The 27157-nt window shown below is 43.9% G+C and overlaps 1 protein-coding gene across 1 annotated transcript in view; it reads right to left on the minus strand.

Annotated features, from left to right (window-relative positions):
* The window catches only part of SOX6 (SRY-box transcription factor 6), a 572111-nt gene that overhangs the window by 72275 nt on the left and 472679 nt on the right, over positions 1-27157 (minus strand). Inside the window, exon 12 of the mRNA XM_054970704.1 lies at positions 114-225. Coding sequence (XP_054826679.1) covers positions 114-225 — 112 coding nt within the window. The remainder of the gene's footprint in view (positions 1-113; positions 226-27157) is intronic.

A 27157-nucleotide genomic window follows, 5' to 3' on the forward strand; every position in this document is an offset into this window, starting at 1 on the left:
ACACCCCTATGTATAAGGGCATAATTAAACAATACTCATTTAAAACACAATAAATGTTAAAATGCTTACAGAAAGCAATGCTTACTGACGATGGGATCATTACAGTAACTCACCCTCTGCGTCTTCTGGCCTTGTAAGGTCAATGACTCCTGGGCCCAGTTTTCCATCTTCATTGGGCTTCCCTGATAACTGTGGGCCTAAGTTTTCAAAATGTGTTCTTTCCTGCTAAAAAGGAAAAAAAATAACATTTGTCTATTCATGCTTTCAGAGTCTGGACATTGATTTGTATAGTACCTGAACCTCTGTAGCCCCTTTTTAATGCCATCTCTCCATCCTACCCTCACTATTGATTTGTCAGTCATTGACTTCCTCTTCCCTCCCTATCCTTTCTATCCATTGTGGGTCACAATCAATAAAGGTTATGAACTGTCTAATTCCTTTGTTCTACAAATTGTCAAAGAACACCACTGTAAGTACTAAACTGTATGCTAGTTAGTATTAGCAGAAACAGAAAGTCTGGGTTTAAAAAAATTAACAAAGCACATTTAGCTGTAGGCATCAGTTTGAAGTTTATAATAATATGAAACCTAATTTTCAATTTTTCAAAGCACCTGCAGAAAACACCAGCAGGCCACACCTTTTCAGGAAAAACAGCACTCCTATACAAAGCCGTGTACATAATACTATTACTTGAGCTTATGGGTTGCCTTTTTCTGTGTGGCTGCTTAAGTGGAAAAGGACATGATGTGCTATTTTCCACATCAAACTGTTGATCCAGGAAGTAGTGATACAACAGTGGAAAGTAACCCTATTGTGAACCCCTCCCACATTATCTTCCCAATACATGCATAACTAGAGCAGCATAATTGACATTTAAACCAATGCTAACATATTAGCCTTTGAACTGCTTAAGTTCACCAGGTGTCCAAAGCATGGAAAAAATATATACACTATATTTTCACATGCTTATTCATCTCAGTGAATTGAAAGAGAAATTTGATTATCACTAGGCATTTAAACTGACCTTTAAACAACTCATTGCAGCTTAAGTTATCATAAAGTGAGACAATATCTGTGATATTAATATGATGGATGAGGCTAAAAACACCAGAATCACATCTGAGTAACAAGGAACAATAAATCTCTCGATAATATTACTTAAATGAATGGGGGAGATATTGTTGTTTGACTAATACTAGAATTCAGAATATAAAGAGAAGGTTTAATGAACTCTGGCTGTTAATTTAACAGGAAAATCAACACTAGCACTACTACCACTAACACTCCCTCTTAAAGATATGTGTTTGCATTGAGAACGCTTGAGAAAACACAAGTACGAATTTTATGCTAGAGATATTCAAAGACAAGTATTTCAAAGGAGGAATAGTAGATCTATTATTTTGTCTAGGAATTTGAACTGAATTGCAATAGGAATTTTAAAAAGACCAAGAAAAAAAAAAGGACAGTGTCTTCCTTCCTAAACAAACACAACGATTTTGATGGATCAAGATCACTAAAGCAATAATCAAGAAGCAATTTATGTGTTAGCCATTTCCTAGCAACTCTTGCAACAATATGGCATCACAATATTCTCTTGAGTGAAGGCCTTATATTTCCACATTCATCAAGCTTCAGGTTTATTATTCTTATTTTTCAGCTCCTCTTACCATGCTTCAAAAAGCCAAAGCCTTCGGTTGAATGTAGAGAAAGAAGGATACATGTCCAAAATTATTCAGTGGAAAACGAAGGAAATATTTGACCAGCACTTGCTTAGCAACTAGGACTCGTAATGAGGGAATGAGAGACAAGGGCATTTGTGGACAATGTCAAAAACCATTCCACCTTCTTAAATCAGGAAAATGTGATAAGCCTTTCCTCCTTGCCTGAGAACACCTTCCTTCTCAAGAACACTTTCCCTTTTTTGTTTGTGTGACCTATATATTGCTGCCTCTCCAAAAAGTTTTCACTGCCACCAAAGGCTTTTGCCTTAGATCTCTTCTGCTTTACTGATAATACAGAAAGGTTTTGCTATAGATAGTAATGTGACAGAACAGTCAGAGCATGATGCTTTTTGCACTGGGGCTTTAAAGCATTTCAGTATCTGTTCTGCTCATGACTATACTTGCAAGGTAGTCATGAGATGCAATACCGAGGTTTGTCTGTATCCCCAATTTTCCCCCCTGTGGACATACCGCGATTTTATTTTGAAGCCATTGCCGAGTCTTATTTGGCCCAATTAATGTCAGTGCGAACTCTATAGTCCCCTTCTGTTTCTATTCTCCCACCTCTACTTTTCCCCAGGAGCCGATTGGTCTGTGTGGAATTAACCACGCCCACCCTCCACAGTTTTCTGAACTCCTTTTTCACCTTTTTTATCAGTAAAGCAAAGTAAGGGTCATAAGGCTGCTTCTCCGTTGACTTCCTTCCTCCCAGGTATGCACACACTCATTTTTTTTCCAAAGGCAGGAACAATTCCTAACATTGCTGCTTATTCTCTGCTGGCTTTAAAAGCCAGGAAAGGCTTAAATGGCTGCTTTCCCCTTCTTCCCTTGAGGGAATGTGCACACTCTTCTTCCCTTGAGGGTATGCACGCACTCTCTCTCTTTTTTTCAAAGCCAGGAATGAGTTGTAATGTTGCTGTGTTGTAACATTACTGATCATTTCTCCAGAGTTTAAAATCCAGGAAAGGGTTAAATAGCTGCTTTTCCCTCCCTCCTAGTGTCTTCTGCTAATGCCAAAAAAACCCCAAGCATTTTGCATAGCTGTTTGCAAAACAAAGCGGCAGGGAAGCTGCCTGGAGGGGATGAAGCGGCAGCATTTTAACCCTTTCCTGGCTTGGCTTTATTTAAAACATGAGAGAACAGCACAAAAAGTACGTTTCCCCCCAGAACTCCACCAACAATTGCCTCTCCAGTGGGCACAAGACAGCCCAATCAGCAAATACGGAGTGGGCAGATAGGTACCTACATTCTAATGTTACTATGCTTGCTCAAAGTTTTTTTTTTTAAAAAAAGTGTGACATGAATTGCAAAGCCCCGAAAGCTTGAAACCACACTGAGGCTTCAACGCCCATCTAAAATGAAAAACAAGACACCAAATCAAAACTGCCTTGGACAGTGTGGAATGTGGGATGTCATGCTGGAGCCATTGCAATGGTGGCAAATGTTCATAAATGGCGATTTAAACTGTAAGTGCGAACGGGGCCCATGATGGTGAGGATGAGGTTAAAAGGGATTTTTTTTCTTTAAAAAAGTAGAATTTATTTATAAGTACATACGCATGATGGTTGCAGAGTTTTAAGTGTATTGGTTAAAGAATAGTTCTTATGTTTTGTAGTTTCAAAAATAATTATATCTTCTTAATAGGATTCTCAGGAGCCCCAATGTGGCAGGTAAACTTCTGGGAATTTGCTCCTTCGCCCACTGATCGCTCCTCCCTGGAGATTGCCTGCCACTGGCAGGCACCCAGGGAACGTGTGCCCTGCACGTGCTCCCTGGGGCGGAGTGCAGCGATGTCACTTCCAGAAGTGATGTCATTGCACTGGGTGCAGGAGAGTTCCCTGTCTTCATTTGGGGCTAATTTCGGCCCCAAACGGGCCAAATCAGCCCTGTGCAGAGCACGGGAGCACTCGTGTAGCAAGTGCAATGACATCACTTCTGGAAGTGACATTGCTGCATCAGCCCCAGAGTGTGCATGTGTGCAAAGAATAACCTCATGCCCAACATGAGGTAAGTGCCAGGGATCATACCCTCCCAGCAGGAGGGGAGAGGGACCTGATAACTCTATTTGCAACCCCAGCCGGAAGGAAGAGACAGACACAGGCTTGGAATAAAGGGCCGTTTATTAAATGACCATAAAGCTAATGCATGGCAAGAGCTAACTAAGCGGTACAGGTCAAGCCCTGGGGTCAACTCCGGACCTCCGCCTTGACCTGTCTGGGCAAGCCCCACGCCCCCGGGTGTAGGCCATCCTTTGAATGGCTGCAACCCGGGCTGCCAGGCCATGGATCCCCATTAAAGCACCTGTTACGCCCCAGCCGCACGGCATGAGGGGAGGCCTTGTATTGAGGATCCCCGCAGGTTTCTGCCAGCGTACGGTAGCCGCAAGCAGGCATACCGCCCTTAATGGCAGCCCTGTCCCCATTCAAGGGGAAGCGCCACAGGGTGCTCACCAGCCCGCACCCTATTCCCAAAATCTCCTGCCACCACAAGGGTCAAGCCTCTGCTTAGACCCTCGCACCCCACCGGTGGCCTAGAGCCACCCGAAGCCCTTGCCGCAGGTCATCTAGGAAAATATCATTGCCCTCAGGTGCCAGGTGGACACCGTCGCCTCTGTAGAAGAAGGCAAATTCGGCCCTAATCTTGGGGTGTGGCAAATAAATACCCAAGCCTTGCCCCAAATACCTCTTAATGGCGTGGTTAGCCTTGCGTCGGGCCCTCTCTATCACCCTGGTGTCAAAGGCCTCCCGCCAAACCCGTTGTTGTAGCATCTCTGACCATACTATAAGCACACCCATCCATCGGCTGCTTATGTATTCAAGGTCCTCAGCTACCTGCATCGACAGGGCCTTGCCCTGTACCAGCCCAAGGTCATTACCACCCAGGTGAATGACCACAATGTGTGGGGGAGTCTTCATCCGTCCCCTAAAGAGGAGAGACAGTAGGCCGGGCCATCCGAGACCACGCCTGTCCTGCCACTCCACAGTGGCCACAGTGTTCAGGCCCAGCTGGGATCCCATCTGTGTTCTCTTGGCTTGATTGGCCGCCCAGAACACCATGCTGTGGCCACAAATCAGGATTCTGTTCCTCTCTTGGCCCGACACGGCACCTGAGGAAAGAACAAGTAGTTTGCCATTTAAAACTGCTGCAGGGGCCGGACATAGGACCGAAACGCCCTTGACCGCCACCTGCCCACTCTCTGAATCACCTGCTGAGGGTATCCCATAGCAGCTGCTGTGGAGGCCACACCAATCCGGAAGGAGTGGGTTCCGAATTTGACCCCCTCTTAAGTGCCCTCTCTGTCACCGCCCAAAACTGATATTTAGTCAGTGGGGCCTGTTCTTCGTGGTGGAATAAGACCCCTTGGTCATCCTCACGAAGCGTGGCGTATTCCTTGAGGGCCTTAACAGGGCACAGCTCCTGCTCAGAGCAGGGGCCCAAAAGCAAGGTGCTTCCCCGCTGCCGCTGGTCAGTCTGGGTTCCAAACATGATTCCTGACAAGCCAAGATTCTTAAGGGCCCTCTCTGTCACCGCCCAAACTGATATTTAGTCAGTGGGGCCCCATCTTCGTGGCGGAATAAAACCCCTCGGTCATCCCCACAAAGCATGACATATTCCTTGAGGGCCTTAACAGGGCACAGCTCCTGTTCAGAGCAGGGGCCCAAAAGCAAGGGGCTCCCCTGCTGTCGCTGGTCAGTCTTGGACCATCTGATCCCAATGGAGACTTTATCCCCAACAAATTTAATGTCCCGGGCATTCAGTGCCTGGCCAGACACGTCTGTACGCGATGAGGCCATCAGCTCACTAACTCGCAGAGCTCCAAAAAATGCCATTAAGGCAGAAGCGTGGAAAAGCTTCCGTTCAAACACTGATGAGCAGACTTCCGCCCATGTGGTCCCCAGTCCCTTAAGAACTGATGGGGAGATGGGCTGCCTCAGGTCACGTGGCATTTTTATTTCCCTGGCCCAGCCTTCCAGCATCTTTCTAATCCTGAAGACACCCATGAATTCAGGTAAGTCACGTGCTTTGCTGGCGAAGGCTAAAGAGGCCAACTGACCCCTGATGGACCTCACTGCAAGGCCCCGGCCCCACTGCACTACACAAAGTGCATCAAGTGCTCAGGTGGGATGAGCCACAACTGCTGGAGCCCCGCCGACACCCTGAACTGGTAAAGCTGCCCGACCGCACGGTCGTAGGCCTGGCGTGTACTGGGGGCAATGGACAGCTGGATTGCTCTATTTACTTCCACCGTCCAAGCTCCCATAGCTCCTGGGGCATCCTCGCTGGTTGCCTGTCGGCCCAGGGGGCAAGCTGCCAGAATCGTTCCATCTGTTGGCAAGACAAAGCGTCTGACACACCGTTGTTAACACCTGGAACATGCCTGGCCCTGAACAAAATGTTCATCTGCACACATTTCAATGTAAAGGCCCTTACCAGCCTCATCAATCTGGGGGATCTAGATGCCATGGTTTTGACCACGTGCATGACAGCCAAGTTGTCAGACCAAAAGTGGACAGCTCAGTTCGCCAAGTGTGATCCCCAAAGCCACATGGCCACTAACAAGGGAAAGGACTCCAAAAAAGTAAGTTCTTTGGACAATCCCTGGGCTACACAATCAGCGGGCCATTGGTCAGCACACCAATGCCCCCTAAAAAAGACTCCAAAGCCTGTAGACCAGGAGGCATCAGAGGTGACTTGAAGTTCGGCTTCTAGCAAAAGCTCCTCCCTCCAAAAAGTCACCTCATTAAAGGTGTAAAGGAATTCCTTCCACACCAAAAGGTCATCCCGCATGCCCTTATTAATTCTTAAACGCTGATGGGGCAACTGTAAGGACCTCATAGCATCGCACAGCCACCTGAGGAAAGCCCTCCCAGGCGCAACTGCCTTACAGGCAAAGTTTAAATGGCCAACTAATTGCCGCAAATCAAGGAGAGATATCTAGGCTCCACTCAAGCAGCCCTCCAATCGAGCCCAAGATCTACCACCATCTCTAAGGGCAACCTTAAGGTCTGTTGTACTGTTTCCAGTTCTATTCCCAAGAACGCTATGACAACAAATGGTCTCTCGGTTTTCTCATGAGCTAAAGGAACCCCCAGTTCCTCTGAACACTCCATGACCCCTGCCAAAAGCCTGGCACACTGCCCCATGCCAGCTGGCCCAGACATCAAAAAGTCATCTAAACAATGGACGAATAGTCAGCACCCTGCGCCTTGGGGAGACCTGAAGAAACCATTCAAGTACCCTCAGCTTTACTGGGCTGGGCCCCTTTGCCAGTCCCTTGTTGGCCACCACTGCCCCCAAAGCATTTCCCACCCTGTCTTCCTTTGGGGCAGACAGATTATGGGTGGGTTCCCATGCATGCAGGGCAGTCATGCATATACTTGCCCACTTTTTTATTGCAAAGTTCCTCGGACGTGAAGTCCCAACAAAGCAGCCGTATTTAAACCTGCTGCCCCGCAAAAGTGCGGGAACCTGAACCCTGAGAGGGCAGAATAATCATATGACCACTCTCACTCCTATTTCTGAGGTTGGACTTGGCAAGGGCCATGACCTGCACCCACAGCTGTATCAACCAAGCCGCCCCCTCAAAGTCCACGTACCCCGTATATAATATTCATGTATTGGAAAAGGGAGAGAGCCCTACCTGGCTGTGCCCTAGCCAATACCCCTACATAAACCAGGAACCCAGACAACCAATGAGTCCAGTTCTTGACAATCTGCCTGCAGCGGATCTTCTCCTTATCCCTATCATACAGATCATCTATATCCTTCTTCTCCCGTTCCCTGAAGAGAAGGGTAAAGTCATCCATGTACTAACCCTTTGTATATTCTCCCCGCCCCCGCAGGCAATGCCATATCTCCTGGGGGAAGTGTCCTATAAGGAACCATGCCATATCCCTGGGGTCCATAAGGGGCCAGGCCCATCTGCTTGCCATAACCAAAAGGCCACCCAGTCACAGACAGAGGGAAGGCCTATCCATCCCAACTGGTAGCACAGCCCAATACAGGCAGTACTTGCACCTGCTGGAGGTGCAAGGAGCGTCTGGCATAACTAAGCCAAATAGTTGGGCCTGCAGAAGGCCAACCAAGCATGGGATATGTCTCCAAAACAGAAGATGCAGTAGCGCCGGTAGCAGCTACCTGCCCCAAAGAGCCCCAGGGCCAAGTGGCACTCTGCTTGGGCAAAGGATCTGTACCGTCAGGCATGGGTGGTTCAACTTGCCCACTGTCAGCTGACCATTCCTGGTCAATGTCAGCTACACTCTCAGTTGATGTTGGATGGTCCTGGCTGCTGCCTCCATCACTTGCCACCACTCCTGATACTTCCTCCAGGGCAGAAAGACAAGAGGCAAAATCCTTGTTAAAAGCAGCAATTGTAATTCTTTTAGCACCCTTGCGTGGCTGAACAGGCGCAACAGCTGATGCTGTACCACTCCTAGCCCTCTCAAGAGCAACAATGCGCTCCATAAGTTCCTGCCTGCCTGGGCCATCATCCTCGTCTGAGGGAGACAGAGCCCGAGTAGGGTTCCGCAGCACTGGCCGTTTACAGGCCACATCCCCATTGATGGTGATGGATATAGATTTGGAGGTTTTTTTATATACTTATTTTTATATACTAAACCTATGCTTTTTCAGTATTACATGCTTTGCACTTTTTCTATGCTCAGGAGCCAAAGTAGTACTTGTAATGTAACCTGTAAGAATTTGACACTTGTAACAAGAAGACTTGAAACTCTGTAAGAACTGGTATACTGCTTTTAGGGCTGCACTTATATTATATGTTATATTATTCTATAGATTCCAATTGAAATCAGTACCAGAGAGCCTTTTGTAGAAAACTGATTTGACGCAGCAAGCTGGTTTTGGCCACCTGTGGTATTATCTTCCTTAAAGCTGATAAGAAACTGGGGAAAAGGACATGAATAGGAAAACATCCCTTCCTATCCGCCAGATTGAGACTCATTGGTGCCCTTGAAAGTATTATGCCAAGAAGAAAGTAGGTAAAAGGTTAGACAGTGTCCTTCCAAAATGAGGGCAGAGAAAAAAAAACTGTGAAGACTGGAATTCCCCCAAATAGAGGGGCCAGCCCAGAATTGCCTCTTCAAATCAGAACTGACCCTAGATATGTTACGAGCCAATAAGATATCAAATATTAGAATACTGTAATATTGTTATGATTATCTGAAAGTATTAATTGCCTGTATTTCTATTGTAATTTTGATGAGCTCCGGACACAAGGAGACCACCTACTCCTGTGAAAAAGGGGCTCCTCCATTGTTTAAATTAAACAATCATATATTGCTTCATTCTACAGGACTCCGTGGTGGGTGTGTCTCTTATTGTGATTGGTGAGAGGGACACCTAAGGCACAAGTTTGTGCATAACAATGGGCCACCCCCTTTTCTGGGCAGCATAAACATTCCCAAATGATGACACGGCAGCCGTTAATAATGTGTTGGACTGGCTCACAGCTTTACCCCTTAACCAACTGTTGACGCTAGCCCTAACAGGTAGCACTAAGCCCCAGCAAAAGTAGCAATTGCCAGGAGCAGTACCAAGCTGCCACACAAGATGGTGCCGAGCACAGTCCTGAGCAAATCTGCCTGCCAACAGAATGGCTGCCAGGCAGAAACAGGCCACCAGTAATTCTCCACCACAAGATGGCGCCGAGCACAGCCCTGAGCAAATCTGCCTGCCAACAGAATGGCTGTCAGGCAGAGACAGGCCACCAGTAATTCTCCACCACAAGATGGCGCCGAGCACAGCCCTGAGCAAATCTGCCTGCCAACAGAATGGCTGTCAGGCAGAGACAGGCCACCAGCACTTCTCCACCAAAAGATGGCGCTGAGCACAGCCCTGAGCAAATCTGCCGGCTAACAGAATGGCTGTCAGGCAGAGACAGGCCCTCTTTTATGGCCCACAAAAATATAGGCTTAGGTGCCGCTTTACCAGTAAGCCAAAGTGAAGAACACCTGCTCTGTTTTTTAAGTTACTTTATTTTACTTCTTGCCGGGGGTGGGGGGAGGCTAAATGGAAACAAACAAGCTTATGGCAGGAAGAGGGGTTTATGTGTGAGTGGGGGGGGGAGGGCTCTCACCACCCACTCTCTCCAAGACAACTATTAAGGGGAGCGACCACACCCAAGTTGGGCCAAAGTCCCTCCAATACAGCCTAGCTGCCTGCCACCCCAGTGCCCCACCAGCCTGCTCAATTAAACTGTTCAATTACTCTAGCCCCAACAGGCCCTGAAGCCCTGGCCTGTATTGTGCGCTGCAGTTTCAGCCGCCAGCCGCCTCTGACACCCTCCAAGAGCTGACTGCTATCGCTGCTTTCCAACTGCCTCCACTGCCGCCATCAATGTTTGTTCAGCACACATTCCTCCCTTCAGCTTCACTACTCAAAGGAAGGCAGAGCAAAGAGCTCTTGTTTCACCGAGCGCTCGAAGAGACTGCAGCCGGGAAGAGAGGAGCCGCCTGAATCAGGCTCTTGGCTCCGCCCCCTGGCTAAGCCCAGGATGCCTGGGGAATCTGTCTCCTTTCCTCCAGGGCGGGGCTGCAAAGAACGGCTCCCAGCTTGAGCTGCATTCTGCTGCTGCTGGGAGAGCCGCATTCTTAAAGGTATTTTCTCAGACTCAGTCATACAGATTAATTTTCCACATAGGTCTTCACTAACCAAATAAACACTCTTCTCATCTCCACAGATAGATTCACGCAGGCCTTTTTACACAGCTTCCCTGACCTGGATAGAATACTCTCTCTTTCAGACATACACAGACTGACCAAGAGGCATGCACAGTTTGACAGAATTAGGCTCTCAGGCTTCCACACAACTTGTCTGATTTAGCCAGAATCCTTTCTCTGAGGTAAACAAAGGCTGACAACTAAAATCTCCTGGCTGTTTAAGTTTCTTTCAAAAACACACAGACAGAGACTCTCTCACAGGCTCCACACAGTTTGCCTGACTCAACTTGAATAAACACTTTCTATCAGTACCATGACTAAAAACTGCACTTCACTTCACCCTCTAGGGTACAGCAACTATTCATAGTCCATTCACTTATCCAGGCTCCCTCCTTCTTTCCTCAGAGGTCTACATTTAAACACACAGCAACAATTTTAAAAAACCCATATTAGCAGGCAGAAATAAAATCCAAACTATTTAGATGCAAAACATTTCAGTTATCTTTAATTTATTGCTATCAAATTTTTTAAAAAAACAATGTGTTTTCCCTCTTGTCCTACTGGTAGTTCTTAATCCTCACTTGGCATTGTTTTGTACTTGTGAATGAACAAAACATTATTGTTCATTACAATGAAACTAGTACATTAAATGTCATGTCACCTTGAATGTATAGACATGAAAAACCAGCTTTCTGTTTTGTAAACAGTTTCTGTATGTTATACTTGATGCACAATGCAGCTGAAAAGTGCTGAGTGCTTTTCACTCCATTGTTCAATGACCTACTTCTGTACTGAGCATATTATACATTGGAAGAATAAAAACAGTATGCATTCCTCTCCCCAAAATATTAAAGGGACATGGAACTTCTCTTTTAAACCAAGTATATGATTACTCTAAAAGGAGCTCTGGCCTGGTATGCTTGTGCTGTTCTACTTTGATGCTTTACAGAGAGCAAGAAATCATGGTTTCCTTATTAATTCTCTTTAACAAAACTGTGCAGGAAATTGTTGGATTCTTCAGTATATAGATATACTTACATGACTGCAGTCCCCCTCCCCCCAATAAAAAGCCACACAAACTAACACACAATTATTTTACTTAATCACTTTACTACATAATCTATTTTTATTATTGTTTCCAACTTACTATGTATTATTATACACTCCATAATAAATTATGTATATTATAAACACTGTAATGCAGAGAAAATAGAAATCAGTTCACTGCATAATCTAAGGTACTATTAAATACATTGTTAAAACTTTCTTGAAACCTTTCTTTTATATAAATACATGGCTCTTATCTTTTAATTCTGTAGTTCATTCCCACAGTGCTGAGCCATCTTTATTAATTTTCCTTTGCCATGTATCTGCCAATAATACAACTTCTTTTTTTAAAAAATAGATTTTTATTGGATGGGTCAATATATAATCAATTTCAAATACAAATACATTCCATTTCAATTCCCCTGTGTATATTTCCCCACCCCTCTCCTCCCCCCCTTTTCGATAATGACTTCCAAAAGCACTCCAACCCCCCGTTATTAATGCTACCTTCTTTCTATGCTAAAGTTGTTCTTTTCTTATTATTAGGAAAGATCTTAGTTATATCTTATTTTACTTAATTTATTTAAAACCCCTCGAAAGACCATAATTGTCACTTAACATCCCATTTCCTTTCCATATATTTTTTCAACTTTTTCCAATCTTCCACGAATACTTCTGGATCTTGCTCCTTCAAATTTCTTGTTAGTTTATCCATTTCAGCCATGTACAACAATTTTCTTGTCCATTCTTCAATTTCAGGTATTTCTTCTCTCTTCCAGTTCTGAGCATATATTATTCTAGCTGCTGATATCATATAATATAACAATATCTTATTTCTATTAACATCTTCCAAATGCAATGATAATAACAACATTTCTGGATTTTTTGCAACATTATAACAAAGTATCAAAGACATCTCAGTACATATTTTGGTCCAAAAGTCTCTAGCCTTACGACAAGTCCACCACATATGAAATAGAGAACCTTCATGCTCCTTACATTTCGAACACTTATTAGATAGCTGTTTGTTTGCTATGGCTAATTGTTTTGGTGTTAAATACCATCTATATAACAGTTTATAGCCATTCTCTCTAATACTGGTACATGTTGATATTTTTAAAGTATTTTTCCATAATTGTTCCTATGCTTCCATTGTTATTTTATTATTACAATTTATAGCCCACTTTACCATTTGCACCTTGACTGTCTCATCTTCTGTAAACCACTTCACCAATAATACAACTTCAATGTGCAAAAATGTTGAAATAAAGAGCACTAGCATTGACTACAAAAAAGCAAATGGACTCAATGTTCTGTTGAAGATGCTGCAGTATCCATCAATAGCAGCATACTATCAGAACAGATCTCTAAAGTGACCTATGTTTCAAATGTGAGAGTGATTTGATTTTTACAAAGCTGTAGCACTCAAAAGCATTATGGATACAATTATCATTTAGGCAAGTGTTTCTGGTTTCCCCCCCAAATATTTTGCATTTAACGTCTTTTCGTAAGGAGTGCTAATATGACACCTGCAATCTTTGTGGCAGAAGAACATAAAGTGTCTTTTGAGAAATAAGAAAGTAGCATTCTGCTTTTAGAAAAAAACAGAACCTGCTATGTATGAATATGCATATTTGAAGTATCTTCCAAGATATTCATTGCCACCCTAGTCGGAATGAAGAGACAGACACCAAGTTTGGATCTAAGGGCCACTTTATTAACTTTATACAAGTAGAACAAGCCAGAACAGCGGCAAGGACCTAAAGTGGTACAGGTCAAGCCACGGGGTCCACCCTGCACCGCCGCCTTGACCTGTCTGGGTGAGCCCTGAAGCCGCAGGTGTGACCCATCTATGGATGGTGTGGACCCGGCCAGCCAGGCAATTTGGTCACTCCCATTTCGAGCTCTTGAACACCTCAGCCATAGAGAATTGAGGGAAGGACTTGCATGTGGGTGTTCCTGAAGGCAGCCTGCCTCTGCAGCTGGCAGCCGTCAAAGCAGTATCAACCGCTCCTGGCAGGCCCCTCTTCCCAACCATAGGGAAGTGCCAAGGGTGCTCACCGGCCGGCACCCTATCTCAAACTCAAATTTGCCAATGCCAGGGCCAAGCCTCTGCTTAGGCCCTAGTGACCCCAATGGTAGCCTAAGGCTAACTGGCGCCCTTGCCATAAATCCTCCAGAAAAATTCTGTTGCCCCCTGAGGAAGATGTCTTTGCTTTTAGTGGCCAGGTGAACCCCCATTACCTCGGTAGAGGTTGGCAAATTCAGCCTAGTATGTAGGGGTCTAGCAAATAAATGCCCAGACCCTCTCCCAAAGCTTTATCTATGGCTTTGTTAGCCTTTTGCCTAGCCCTATCAGGGGCTGATGAGTCACAAGCTTCCTGCCACACCGACACAGAAGCATTATGGACCAATCATCTACACAAGGCCACTATTTGCCTATGTGCTGCAAGTCTGTGTGAGCCTGTAACGAAAGGGCCATGCCCTGTGAGCCAAGGTCATACCACCCAAGTGAATGACCTGAACATGAAATGGTGGCCGCTCCTCCCCTCCAGCTCATGAGGCCATCATGCTTATGTCTGCAAATCTGCATGAGCCTATACCGGAATGGCCATGCCCCTCAGCCAAGGTCATCATTGCTGCCCAAGTGAATGACCAGTATGTGAGGTGGAGGACTGCCTCTCCCCTTGAGCGCACAGGGCCACCTAGCCTATACATGCACATCTGTGGGGCCTGTAACAGAAGGGCAGTGCCCTTGGGAAGCCCACCTCATTACCCCCAGGTGAATGACCAGGAGTGAGGCAATGGACCCCACATCCCATCAAATATAAGTAGCAGCTCGGCCATCACTTTCCCTGTGGCTAATGCGGAGTCAACCAGACCCTTCCTTAAGGGCTTGGGTCATCACTGAACTAACGTTCAGGATCTAACTCCCATGCCAACCATTAATGTCATAAGACCCCGGAAACTGCCTGGGCTTACATCAAACTGGGATGTTTACTGGTGAGCCTAAAGGCGCCTAAGCTGTCTGATGGCTACCACTGGATATTAGGCAAGCCCCTTAACTTTCCACTCCCCCATAACAACAACAACAACAACATTTGATTTATATACCTCCCTTCAGGATGACTTAACACCCACTCAGAGTGGTTTACATAGTATGCCATTATTATCCCCACAATAAAAACACCCTGTGAGGTGGGGGGGAGGGCTGAGAGAGCTCCTAGAAGCTGTGACTGGCCCAAGGTCACCCAGTTGGCTTCAAGTGGAGGAGTGGGAATCAAACCTGGTTCTCCATCTTAGAGTCCCATGCTCTTAACCACTACACCAACTGATGGCCACTTGGTCATAGGTTCACCAGATGCTGGGGGTGATGCCACTCAGTTGACAAGCAACAATAGCTCTCCCTGGAGGCATAGCTCAGAGGAAATCCGAGGGACAAGCTGCACCATTCCAGCTGCAGGCACTACTGGGCACTGCCTTAAAACATAAACACCAGGACCAGTCTCCAGAACCCTCAAGATCCCATCTCAAAATCCTATGCCACTTGGATGAAAGAGAGCTAGGTATGGGCACCACCACCTAATTGTCGACATGAAGTGGGCTGAGGGGTTATCTAGTTCCCTCCCCCACAATCCAACTGCCATGAGGATTGGAAAATTCCAATCATATACGGTTTATAGTAAGACTAGTCAATGGGCCACTACTCAGCCCACCAGTGCCCCTGAACTAAAGCCAGAAGCCATTGGGCCCCAAGGCAGCAGAAACTCCAAGGAAACTCCACTTCTATGTGCCAACCCAGAAGCCATTGGTCCCCAAGGCAGCAGAGACTTCAAGGAAACTCCTCTTCTAGGTGCCAACACCCTGGAAATAAGGCTCGGTGACCAGCTGCTGGAGCTCCCATTAATAAGGCCGGCCAGCAGCCGACTGGCCCAGGTGCAGTAAACCTTAAGTCTCATTTACTTGTCTCCCTCCTCAGGTCCTCCTCATCCTTCTCCTCTGCTTCCTGAAGAGGAAAGTTAACCCCCAACATGCTGCTCCCCTTATGGTTTTCCCCTTAGGACTGAGTCAATTAACAACCCAATGGCTAAACTCTGAAACCCAAAGGCAAGACTCAAGGTGATACAACTCAGGAGTATAAACATGGGAGTTAGGAGACTGTCACCTGACCCCACCCGCCACCCCCCTGAGCTCCCACAGCCAAGCACTAGGGGCCAGTGGACTTACCTAGTCAATCAGGTCCACTTTCACCTCAACATGACTGGATTACAGCAGCCTAGGCCAGATCCACTACTGGATGTCAATTGTGATAATCCAGTAGAAAGATCAGACTACAGCTCAGACTTCAGTGTCCTGCGTGACAGCTTTGCAGATTTCAGCAGATGCAATAACACAGCGTATCATTAGGTGGCCTGAGTGACAAAACCTTAAAAACAGCTCTTTAGGCCCACAAAGGCTGCAAAATTGAGCAGGAAAAAGGGGGAGGGGTTTAACTAGTCACCACCTTGGGACTGTAGATCCTTGATAAGCCAGTAGAAATAAAGTGTGCAGCAAACCACCCTTCAGATGACTGCAAGCCCCACCACCCCGGCCTCAGCCAGGCCTTCACTTGCTGCTGCTCTAAGTACTCTTGCCAGATAAAGTCAAAATTGTGAGGGAGGCCTAGACAGGCAGGAGGCCTGCAGGGGCTGGGCCTAACCCTGCTTCAGCCCTCCTGACTGATAGACACTGATAGCCCAGTATTTCCCTCCTCCCCTTGGCCATTTCATCATCCTCAAAGGAAGAGTCTGCAGGGCCGCTTTTCAGGAGGCCTATTTGCTGGCTGCTTGCCCTTAGCAGGGCTACTACCCTTTTGGGGTGGCATGATGGAAATGTACATTAATGTAATATAATGTACTGTAAAATGACTGCTTTTAGAGTTTCAAAGCCCAGTAGGAATACAGCACCCCCAAAATGGCAGCCCAAACACTGTGTCGGCCATAAAGGCCTCTATAAAACAGCCGTCAGTGCAAAGAGGCTAAGCAGGCCACCATGAAACCCACTCAAAATGGTCACTCCCAGCACAGGATAAGCTGCAAAAAGCTTACAAAAATGGCCACTATTGCCAGCAAGCAGGAGGCAAATCAGGCCACTCAAAGCCCACATTCAAAATGGCCACCCCGGTGCTGTGCATATTGTAGATGCCTTCACAACACAGCTGCCATTGCCAGGGAGCTAAGCAGACCACTGGATGCCACTCTCAAAATGGCCACCATAACACAGGATAAGCTTCAAAAGCCCCCACTAAAATAGCTGCTACTGCCAGTAAGCAGGAGGTAAATCAGGCCACACAAATACCACACTCAAAATGGCCACTTCCAGAGCTCTGCATATCGTAGATGCCTTCACAACCTGGCCGCCACTGCCAGGAGGCTAAGCAGGCCACTGGGTGCTACTCACAAAATGGCTGCACTCAACTGAATAAACTGCCAAGCCCTCCCACAAAATGGCCCCTGCTGCCTGAAGGCCTTAGGCCAAGCTGTTGCTGCTGGTAATACTCCTTTCCAAGTAAATGTAAACAGTAGGGGAGGGAAAAGCCTAGACAGGGGGGAGGGGGCTACCAGCATCCACCCTGCTAGGCCAGTAGCAATAATGTATGAATTAATCCAGCCCTCAGATGGCTGCAATTCACCACTGTGGCCTACAGCAAAGCCTATTGCTGCTGGAAGTACTCTCTCCCAACAAAGTAAAATGGGGGGTGGGGGAGAATAGTCTAGGGTAGGCCAGAGGCCTGCAAGGGCCGGGAATAACCCTGCTTTAGACCTCCTGACTGATAGACAACAGGTCTCAAATGTAAATAAGAAAAAGTCTCTGCCAAACCAATGAGCCTGGCACTGGTCTTTGGCTCTCATCCTGGAGTTTGAAGGTAGCAAAGCAGGGGAATATCACAGCTTTTCCAAGGCAGCTATCACTGCATAACCACGAGGGCCTTCGGTAAAACAGCCTCAGAGGAGCTTGGCTGAAAGAGCTTGAGATGTGTTCTGCTCAGACCAAGCGACTCTTCACAACTGCAGCTAGGCAGGGTGGAGCAGCCTCCTAAGGCCCTTGTCTCCACCCTCCCAGCCAAACTCTGGATTGAAAGGAAGGGGTGGTGCTGCTTCCCTCCTTCCAGGATGGCAACTAATGGCCCCCAGCTTTAGCAGCGTAGCTTCATGCCAGGAAGGGGCCATATTCTCTTTTATTTTCTTCAGAAAATATTCTGTGTTAAAAAAGAAAATTTTTGAAAGAATACCAGTATTTTGACACTGAAAAAGAAAAGGGAAAAGTATATGATAAGGTACAAAAACAGTAAGGAAAGAGAACGGAGTATGGTAATAATACTTAAAATAATTGAAGCATATTTATGATTCTGCTATAACTTTTAGTTACCCAGTTATCTGAAATATATTTACTGCTGCACCAATTTTGTATCATATTTCGTATGGATGCATGTTTGTACTTTAAAATATACATCATAGTAATGGTTGCTAGTTTTTTACAGGAAAGGGGGGGGGTGAATGATTGATTTTTAAATTCCCCCATCAAACCTGCCTACCACCCTCTTTTTACTGTTCAATTGTCGTTGAATATAGCCAGTGTCTGTTGCCATCTTGAAAACTTTTTTATTAGTCATAAATTGAGCATGAATGTGTTTTTAATGAATTTTTATGGATATTATGAAATTATGTTTATTGTTTTTAAATGATGTGATCCGCCCTGAACCCACTTGTGGGGAGGGCAGAATAGTAGTTTAATAAAATAAATAAATAAATAAATAAATAAATAAATAAAAGCAGTAAAGAGAAAAAAAGGAAATATTTGTGGTAAATGCAAACAAGAGAATTTCAAGAGCAAATGAATTGAAGTATTATGAAGGGATACAACTGCAAAATGTACTGAAAGAAAAATGTATGGGGCTCAAACATAGAGGGAACAGATGCACTTTACTTGGGTAGTTCAGACTACAAGTGCATTACCATTATATGGCCTATTTATATTGTTTTGGAATTTAAAAAAAATCTATATGGGATGCGATGATTATGAGGCTCAAATAACAAGTTTGTTTCGAACCATTATTTTTTGGTCCTGCATGGAAAGTACACTTCATTGTGTATACGCATCATTGAAGACATTACCTGTCTTCAGACAAACATTAGCCATTGCTGTTTGCTTTAAAAATAAAGTGCTTCCCATGTAAACATATATGATACGTAAAGTAAACCAGCCGTAAGACTCCTCTGTGTCCACACTAAAGAACCAAAACTCAGCACCAGGAGACTGTCTCTTCTGAAGGAAAAAGTAGTTTCTTTTGACTCTTTGGTAATATAGAGAAGACAATTCATTCCACCTTTAAAAGTAGAAGAGTGACCACACATGAGGGGCAGGATTCGTTTTGCTAACAGCCGGATCTCATTTTCCATTCAGTGACACGATTAGGCACTTATTTATGCATTGTCAGGCACAAACATGCAGGCAACATAAAAGTTATTGAAAAAATTAAAGCCTGCTTCACTGTGTCACAGGACTGTTGGTTAAGTGCTTTGAAATGATGATGTATGAGGTAGATGTTGCATATTAAATAAAGATATTTAAATGATAAAGCCCCCTTTAGTAAGCACTGATGAATGTTAAATGTTCCAAGCTCAAAGGCTGAGACATCCCTCATATTCTCATATATTATCTTACCCAATGATAGAGCAACCCCAGTGATGACAGATGGACTGTAAGATTATTATCCCCTTATTTCCAGAGTCACCAAACCAGTCAACTCTGAAGAATTATTTTTTAACTTTGCATTACATTAATAACTTTCTCCTCACTTCTGTGATTGGAACAATCAATTCTTTTCTTCTATGTGAAGGGGAGAAAGTTGACCGGTGTAGTCGACTGAAAGGAGGAGGCTAGGTATCCAGTAAAAGGGGGGGGGGGGGATGCTGCAGGAAACTTCAGCTGAGTAGAACAAATATAAAATTGTGATCTTGTGGAAGAAAAGTAATGATAATAGTAAGCACACAATAATGGCTTTTCTCTGCACTTAGGTAAAAGCTGAATTTTTGATGTGCACAATATATTTTCATAAAATTTTATATACTATGTTTTATACACTTATTGGCTATTCCATAATAATGTGGGCGCTAACAGTAAAATTGCTCCCAAATTTATGTTTGTTATTTATTCGTTCCCACATAACAATGCTTTTTGTTGTAAAAAATATTCTGTTTATTAATGTAACTTTACAACCACTGCATCCAAGATCCGTGGTAAATTAATGACATTTTTATTATTTTATAGTGTCATTAAATTTTTACTGATCACTCCATCAAACAGGAGCCATAAAGGCCGTAATGCAAACTGGGACACTTAGATCAGGGGAGCAGGAAACCATAGAGTCTGAAGTAAACGGCTTGCTATAAATGATATTTATTCTATCTTTAAGCATGTAAGAATACTTGGACAAGTTTGGAAAAACTGTTTCAGTAGTGCTGTGGATTGTGTACTTAAATAACAGTTTACTTGCCAGCAAGCCAAGGGTTTCTTGTGCGATTTTTTTCTTAAAACCATATGAAAGAAGATGACTGATTGCATCCATCTCTTGAAAAACACAATATATGAAATGTAATAATATGCCAGGCACCCCTCCCTTTTAGATTACAAAAACTGATTAGACTGACTATAACCATTCCTCAAATTATTTCAACATGCTTAGTTGTTTCTCCCCCCTTCTCCAAATCTAAAATGTATGCAAGGGTTGAAGTGGAAAATGGCAAACACGCTGATCATTGTGTGAAAGGGCTTTCTTCTTCCCCTTAATCTTTGCAAACAAATACATTTTGTTTAAGTAGACATAGCTGGACAGTGATGTAATATCCTCTGTTTCAAGAGTCTAGCATAGATGCAGTTACCCACATTTATTTAAAGAGCCAGTTTTGAGATTCTCTATTAATGTAGGTCATTTACAGAAGCCACAGAGCAAATGCCTCTGTGACCATTAATCTGAGGACAATATTCCCGTTGCAAAGCATGAAAAAAATTCCAACAAGCTGTCTTTGTACACATAACGTGGTTACATTATTCACTACTAATCTCTCTCTCTCTCTCTCTCTCTCTCTCTCTCTCTCAAAACAAATATTTTGGTGGCTTATTTGTTAGATGTATTTTCCTATGTTCAAGTACAGTATATAATAAACAGGAGAAGGCTATTTTCAACTAGATCAAGAAAAAAGTTTCTAGAAAATAAAGCATTTCCAGACTCTGTGTTACAGCCCCACAAAACCTAGCAAGCTCTGTGTGAGTAAATCCTAAATCAACCAATTAAACATAATACTCAACAATCCAAAGAAACTGACTTAGAGGACCCATGACAATGAAACTTCTGGATTCTCTTTCCTAACTCCTCTCCCAATCCAGTCTGTCTAACAAAAAAGAAACAATGCTCTGGGATATTTACAAGTGTGCTATTCTTCCTGAAAAAGACAAGTTGTGTATTGCACAAAACTTTCCGTTTCTTTGTGACAGACGTTATTAGAACATTTAATTGGCCTCTATTTTGAAACTTTGACAGTATCCTAGGAACACAAGGATTAGTTAAACATTAAGTCAAAAGATTATTGAACCTGATAAAGTGAGAAGCTATAGAAATTGTGTTTATCTGTGGATTCATTTATTATCACAGAAGTTTTAATAAGAGATGTCAATGCAAAAAAAAAAGTCATTCATCCCTTTGGAGAGATGTCATGCGTATTAGCATGGAAAATTGATAAATACAAGTGGGGACCAGTTAGAACTCTTGGGGAAGGGTCATGCTATTCCCCTCACACTTCTTTACTTGAATTTTAACCAAACCCTTTGCTCAGTCTCTCTCTCTTCCTCCCTTTTCCACCCCTTCCCTAATCTTCCTTTCTCTTTTTCTGTCTCTGCCCCTCTTTTCTTTCTCTCACAGCTTTCCTTTCTCTCTTCCCCCCTTCAGATCTCCCCCCACTAACACTGTGGGCCAGCTACTTGTCAGCTAGCCCAGTAAGCAGCTGCTTCTAATCAGGCCACAGCAGCAGGTGAACATGGTGGAAGCCTCTCTGACCTGCTTTCCTGGCTATAGTGATAACAGCTTCTGTCCTGGTTCTCCTCTTCCTCACAATCACTTGCAGCACCATTATCTTAGTGGTGGACAGGAGGAAGCACTAGTTCCCACTCTGCTCCCCCCACCTCCTTTGTTCAAGTGATATGGTGGTGATAGTGGTGGCAAGGTCCTGATCCTCCCCCACCCACCTGCAGTAAAGCTATTTTAGTAGGCAGTGGTGAAAGCAGCCTCCTCCCCGCAACTTGGCTGGACCCAAGAGGTGACAATGCCTGACCCAGTACCTCAGCTGTGCCTAGGCATGTGGGTTTGGTTGTGCCTCCTTCTATTCTATGTCATGGAAAGTGAATGTTCTTTGAGAAGTGCATACAACTTTCCTCAATTTGAAGGAGTTAAACTCCCCTCCCTTTTTTACTTTTCACATTTTTCTGAAAACCTGGGGGATCCCCTGAGTTTGCTGGTAAAACCTCCCTAATGCATATATGGCCCATACAGATGGGACCACGTCGAATATCAGATATATTGATAGTGAATCACTGTACATTTTCTTTAAATGACAAGTGCAAAATAACAGAACTATAAAATGTGCAAAATGTTTAGTAAAGACACTTTATATAATTTACACCCCCCCCCCCACACACACACACACAAACCGGAATGTGAAAGACAAATAATTTGTGGGATGTCAGAAGTTTAGATTTTTGACTATACAGGATTATATTGACATTGAACTCCATAAAGAATGCCAACAATGCTAGGATATAAATTTTGAATCTTCCCAGAACAGTTGTTTTGTGTATTCTAAATTAAAAATGGGCCAACATTCAAGAGTCATGGTGACCTCTAAAAGACATGACCATTGTGATGGATTTAGACTTCACACCTGCCACTAGTTATTAAAGGCTACTAATATAATCAATTCATGCTCATTCTGTGATTCCTGGGGTGGGGGTTATATAAGGGGAGGAGGTACATTGACAGGAACCTAATTAGAGATAGCTGTACAAATGTAACATGGGAGCCAGCAATCTGCATCTCTCTCTTTTTCAAGTATTAAGTGTATTCACAATTTTGCTTGTAGTAAACTAACAGTGCAATCGTTTCTAGAATTATCATTCAATCCTCAATAGCTTTTGTTTTCTACTTTACATGGAGCAAAAGCTGGTCATGGTTTTAGAGGACAAATAGCATCCATTAAATTAACCTGCATTCTTTATTTTACTTTGAATCGTGTTAAGTTTCCGAATGTCGTAAGCTAAGAACACAGACTAGGACAGGCACTCAGAGAGAACAGAAGGGGAAAGTAGTGAATTCTTCTGTTTTGCTCTTTAAGCCATTTTCAGAGACTGATATACATGTGCAAGGTCTTTTACAAATATATCAGGGCTTGAAACTTGATTTAAAAATTAATTCTGGAAATTATTCTTGAGATTAGAAAATGCCAAATCCTAGATGATGGATTTTGCACTTCTGCAAATATCTTCAAACAATTCAATTATGCATGTATTAGGGGTATGTGCAAATACCAGGCAACCTCAGTGATAGAGAACAACCACTTGCGGAAAATGCACCCGGAATTTTTCATACATTTGAATATTTATCAGGGTTTTTTTTAAAAAAATGAATGTACTTTTCAGGTAAAGTACTACTAATAAATATTTATCAACATTTGTGTATTAAAAGCTGTGAAGAATATCAGAGTGGCTATGTTTCAAACCCAGGGAACTTGGACATTCCTTTATTTGGTCAAGACTAGGAAAGGTACAGTTGAGGGATTTACAATTAACAATAGTATTTTGAAATACTTTTCTAGAAGTAAATCCTTATATGCTTCTCCACAACTCTTCTCCCACTATACTTTACAAATCCTAGATGACTGCTGCACTTGCAGTCATTTCTAAATCACAGACCCCTCTCAGATTCCTTTCATCGATATTATTGTACTCACTAAACCCCATTTAAACCGAACACTTTATGTCTTTGTTCATCTGGATTTAATATGGTTTTAACCAATTGCAAGGTTATTTATAAAGTTTGCAGCTCACCAGTAGTTAGTTATAAAGCGTTCAGTCTTAAACATAACCAGTTGTGTGGTAACCCAACTACTGCTTTCATGCGGTTTCCAACTTTTTATTTATGCATAAAAGCATGATCCATGGCAGTACCCAAACACTTTGGGATTAACTGTTTGTTTCCACAAGGGATTCTTGCAGCTTCTTAAAGCATATTTTAAGAACTATTCTTATAAAGAACAAAACATCGTGGCATTTTACTTAGATTTTTAAAATCCCATTAGTCTTCATAATGAAGAGTTTAAGCCCTTTCCATAGGTGACTTCAAGGAAAAGGGACGGTTTGTGACATTTACAAGTATAAAATTTATGAATCCCCAAAATTAAATAGGCCAACTCAAAGATTTTATATACATGGATGCATGTGGAAACAAATGAAATACAGTTTCATAGTGTGAGCTATTAATCTGCATGGGGACAAATACATTCTCCTTTTCTTCCTTCTTGAGCAGCTCCTTCCCTTTCCTTTCATCATCAGCCATTCACAAAGGTACATGATAGGCTGACAATTTATTTCCCATGGTAGTATCTGCGCCATTGCCAATGCCAAAAAACTAGACTTAATAGGCTGATGATGGATTATGTAGGACAAACTTTATATTCCTATTATGCATGAAGATCAGGAAATGCATAACTTTATAGAAGACCTTTCCCTTTAACACCATGCTTCACTATGCTCGTATCTTTTTTTAAAAAATGGGAAATAAGCCATCCTTATGCAGTATGGGAAAATTACTAGGCATCAGTTTGACTTTTGCAGCAGTTCAGCAGTTATTTTATTATTCATTTATTACGTATAACCTGTTCTTCCTCCAAAGAGTTCTCAAGCAGTCTTTGATTCAGGCAACTTGCAGAGCCCAACCTATTTAGCATCAACAACAGAATTTCATAATACACATTTTAGACAATTCCTTGAACCTAACGAACAGCAAGCATGACTATTTAGTCTATATGCTCTCCACAATCTTATATTCAATGGAATAACCTTGCTATGGTGTTTTCCTTAAATAGTTTGAACTTTTCTGGGGACCCTTAATAGTGCAGGTCATCATTGTCACCAGTTCAGCCTCCAGACTTTTAAAAAATAATACCTCAAGTTTAGTCCATTATTATAAACTACTTTTTGCTATGCCATAATAATTATAAGCACTGAAAAATCTGTGGCAGCTACACTGGAGATTTTACATAAAGAAATTATATTAATATTTTTTTAAAATTGTTGATTCAAATGCTGACTCCTGTTATGTTGTATAAACAAAGGGATCACATTGTTCTTTGCAATATCTAATAAATATCCTTGGCTAAAAATAAAACATAATGAAAAAGATGCAGTATAATAAGAGTGAATAAAAGAATATATATGATTCTGCTCAGCTGCTGAGAATCATGTTTCAGCGTCATTGTACCATATCATCAACCTCAAAACCAGTGAATTAGAACAAAAATTAGAACCCAATGTTTCAAAATGTAAAACTGAGTGTCTGCACACATGATATGTAAGCTTAACTGCTTGTGTGTATGGTACAAAGTAAGAGTTAATACAGTGAATCCAGAGATACCAATATGCAAAAGGATTCTATGCCTGACTAGTACTTCATAGTACAATGAAGTACATTGCCTGCCCAGGCAACCCTGGTCTCATCAGATTTTGAAAGCTAAGCAGGATTGGCCTTGGTTAGTAACTGGGTGGGAGACCTCAAGGCCAGGGTTGCAGAGGCAGGCAATGGCAAACCACCTCTACTGATCTCTTTCCATGAAAACTCCACCATGGATCGTCATGTCAGCTATGACTTGACAGCATTCTCTACCACCACCACAGCACTTTATATAGTAATTTGATGGCGATATCACACCCATCTGAATGAAAGATTAAACAACTTATTTGCAACCAATTGCAGAAACATGTAGCAATTGGTCCCTGTTCTGCACTGGTACTCTGTTCCAGTTAGAGTTCCCAGCATCCTCCAATCTCTGTAGCAGCCCTTTTGCCTTCAGTATGATCCACTATGGGTTTGTGCCAAACTACTAATGTGCTGGATTGGGGGAGTTTAGATTGCAAACAGGAAAATAATTTTAAATCTCTCCAAAAAGCATGCACAAAATGATGAGCTATTGTCTCGTCAGCCCCAGCAGACAAAATTATTTGGGTATTTAGGTTTCTTTGTTTTACTTAATAGCTGTTCTATGACATCAAATTATTAACTCAACTTTAAGAGTGAGTTGCAAATAAGGCAGCTCACTTGCTATCAGAATTTTGAATTATTTATTTACTTATTACGACCTGAACTGTTTGACCACTACCCCCGGGAATCGGCACCCGTTGGACCCGACAGCCACCGAAGCTGAGAGGAGAAAGCAAGGCGAAGGGGCAAGTTGTTCAAACTGAGTGTAAGCAACCCCATTACCATGCTGGAGGAGGTGAAGGCCACCCTAGGAGACAATGAGCTGGGAGGAGATGACTCTGGCTCGACAAAAGAGCCTGAAGATCTAGAGAAGCCTGAGGACCCCCAAGATGTTACCGAGGAGATGCGTGCCCTCTGGGGGGAGATAGATGACATTAAAGAAGGACTGGGAGAACTACTGGACGGCTTTCAGGAGATAATGCGAATCCTGTCACAACCCAGGCCACCTGCGGGGGCCCCTCCGGACAGCACAAGATGTGCCGGCAGTGCCCACACCTCGGCCACAGGGGTGGTGCAAGCTGGATGCTCAGTTCAAAGCGGACCCCAAGGAACTAGGTTTCTTCCTAGTCCAGGCTATTGAGTTCTTCCAAGAGTGGGGTCCTACCTTCCCTAATGAAGCTAGCCAAGTGAGTTCCTTGGGCTTGTGGTTGGCGGGCCCGGCGGCAAAGTGGTACATGACCCTGTATGGGGCCTGCATCCCAGAACTGAGGAGCTTGGAGGCATTCATCTGAGCCTTAAGAGAGCAGTTTGAAGACCCACTCGAGGAGAGGGCAAGGACCAAGCTGAAATGGATGCAGCAGGGCACCCGTCCCATGCAAGAATACGCCACTGCCAAAGTGAGGGACTGGATTGAGGGAGTAAATATCGAGTTCTTCTAGGCGAGCCTGAACCCATACTTGGTAGCCAAGGCATTGGTGCAAGATGACCTCTGGACCCTGCTGGGTCAATTCGCCTGTGAGATTGAGAATTGGGACCAGGTGGTCAAGTTACTGTGGGTCAGCGCAGACCCCCCTCGGATGCAAGGGTGTGAGAGAGGAAGCACTCCCGTAACCACCTCCTGGCAGCTGAATGAGCCCTCCGCCTTAAACGGGGCCTCTGCTTGCAGTGCAGGGGGTCAGGCAATTTTGCCACCTACTGCCCAGGGCTGAGAGCAGAAGCTCCAGAGAGAGGGCGCAAGGCTCGGAGGAACGAGGTGGAACCTTCAAAGGCCACTAAGAAGCCACCACAGCCGAGGAATGCAGCCGCCACCAGCCTGAAGTTGGAGGAGGGGTTGGAGTCATCCAGTGGAGACCCATCCGGGGCTGAGGAAGACCAGAGGCCGCTGGTGGGAAATGAGGACGACTTGCTGTAAGGAGGCACCACCAGCA

This window comes from Eublepharis macularius, chromosome 2 (assembly GCF_028583425.1).
Source record: "Eublepharis macularius isolate TG4126 chromosome 2, MPM_Emac_v1.0, whole genome shotgun sequence".
Classification (NCBI taxonomy): Eukaryota; Metazoa; Chordata; class Lepidosauria; order Squamata; family Eublepharidae; genus Eublepharis; species Eublepharis macularius.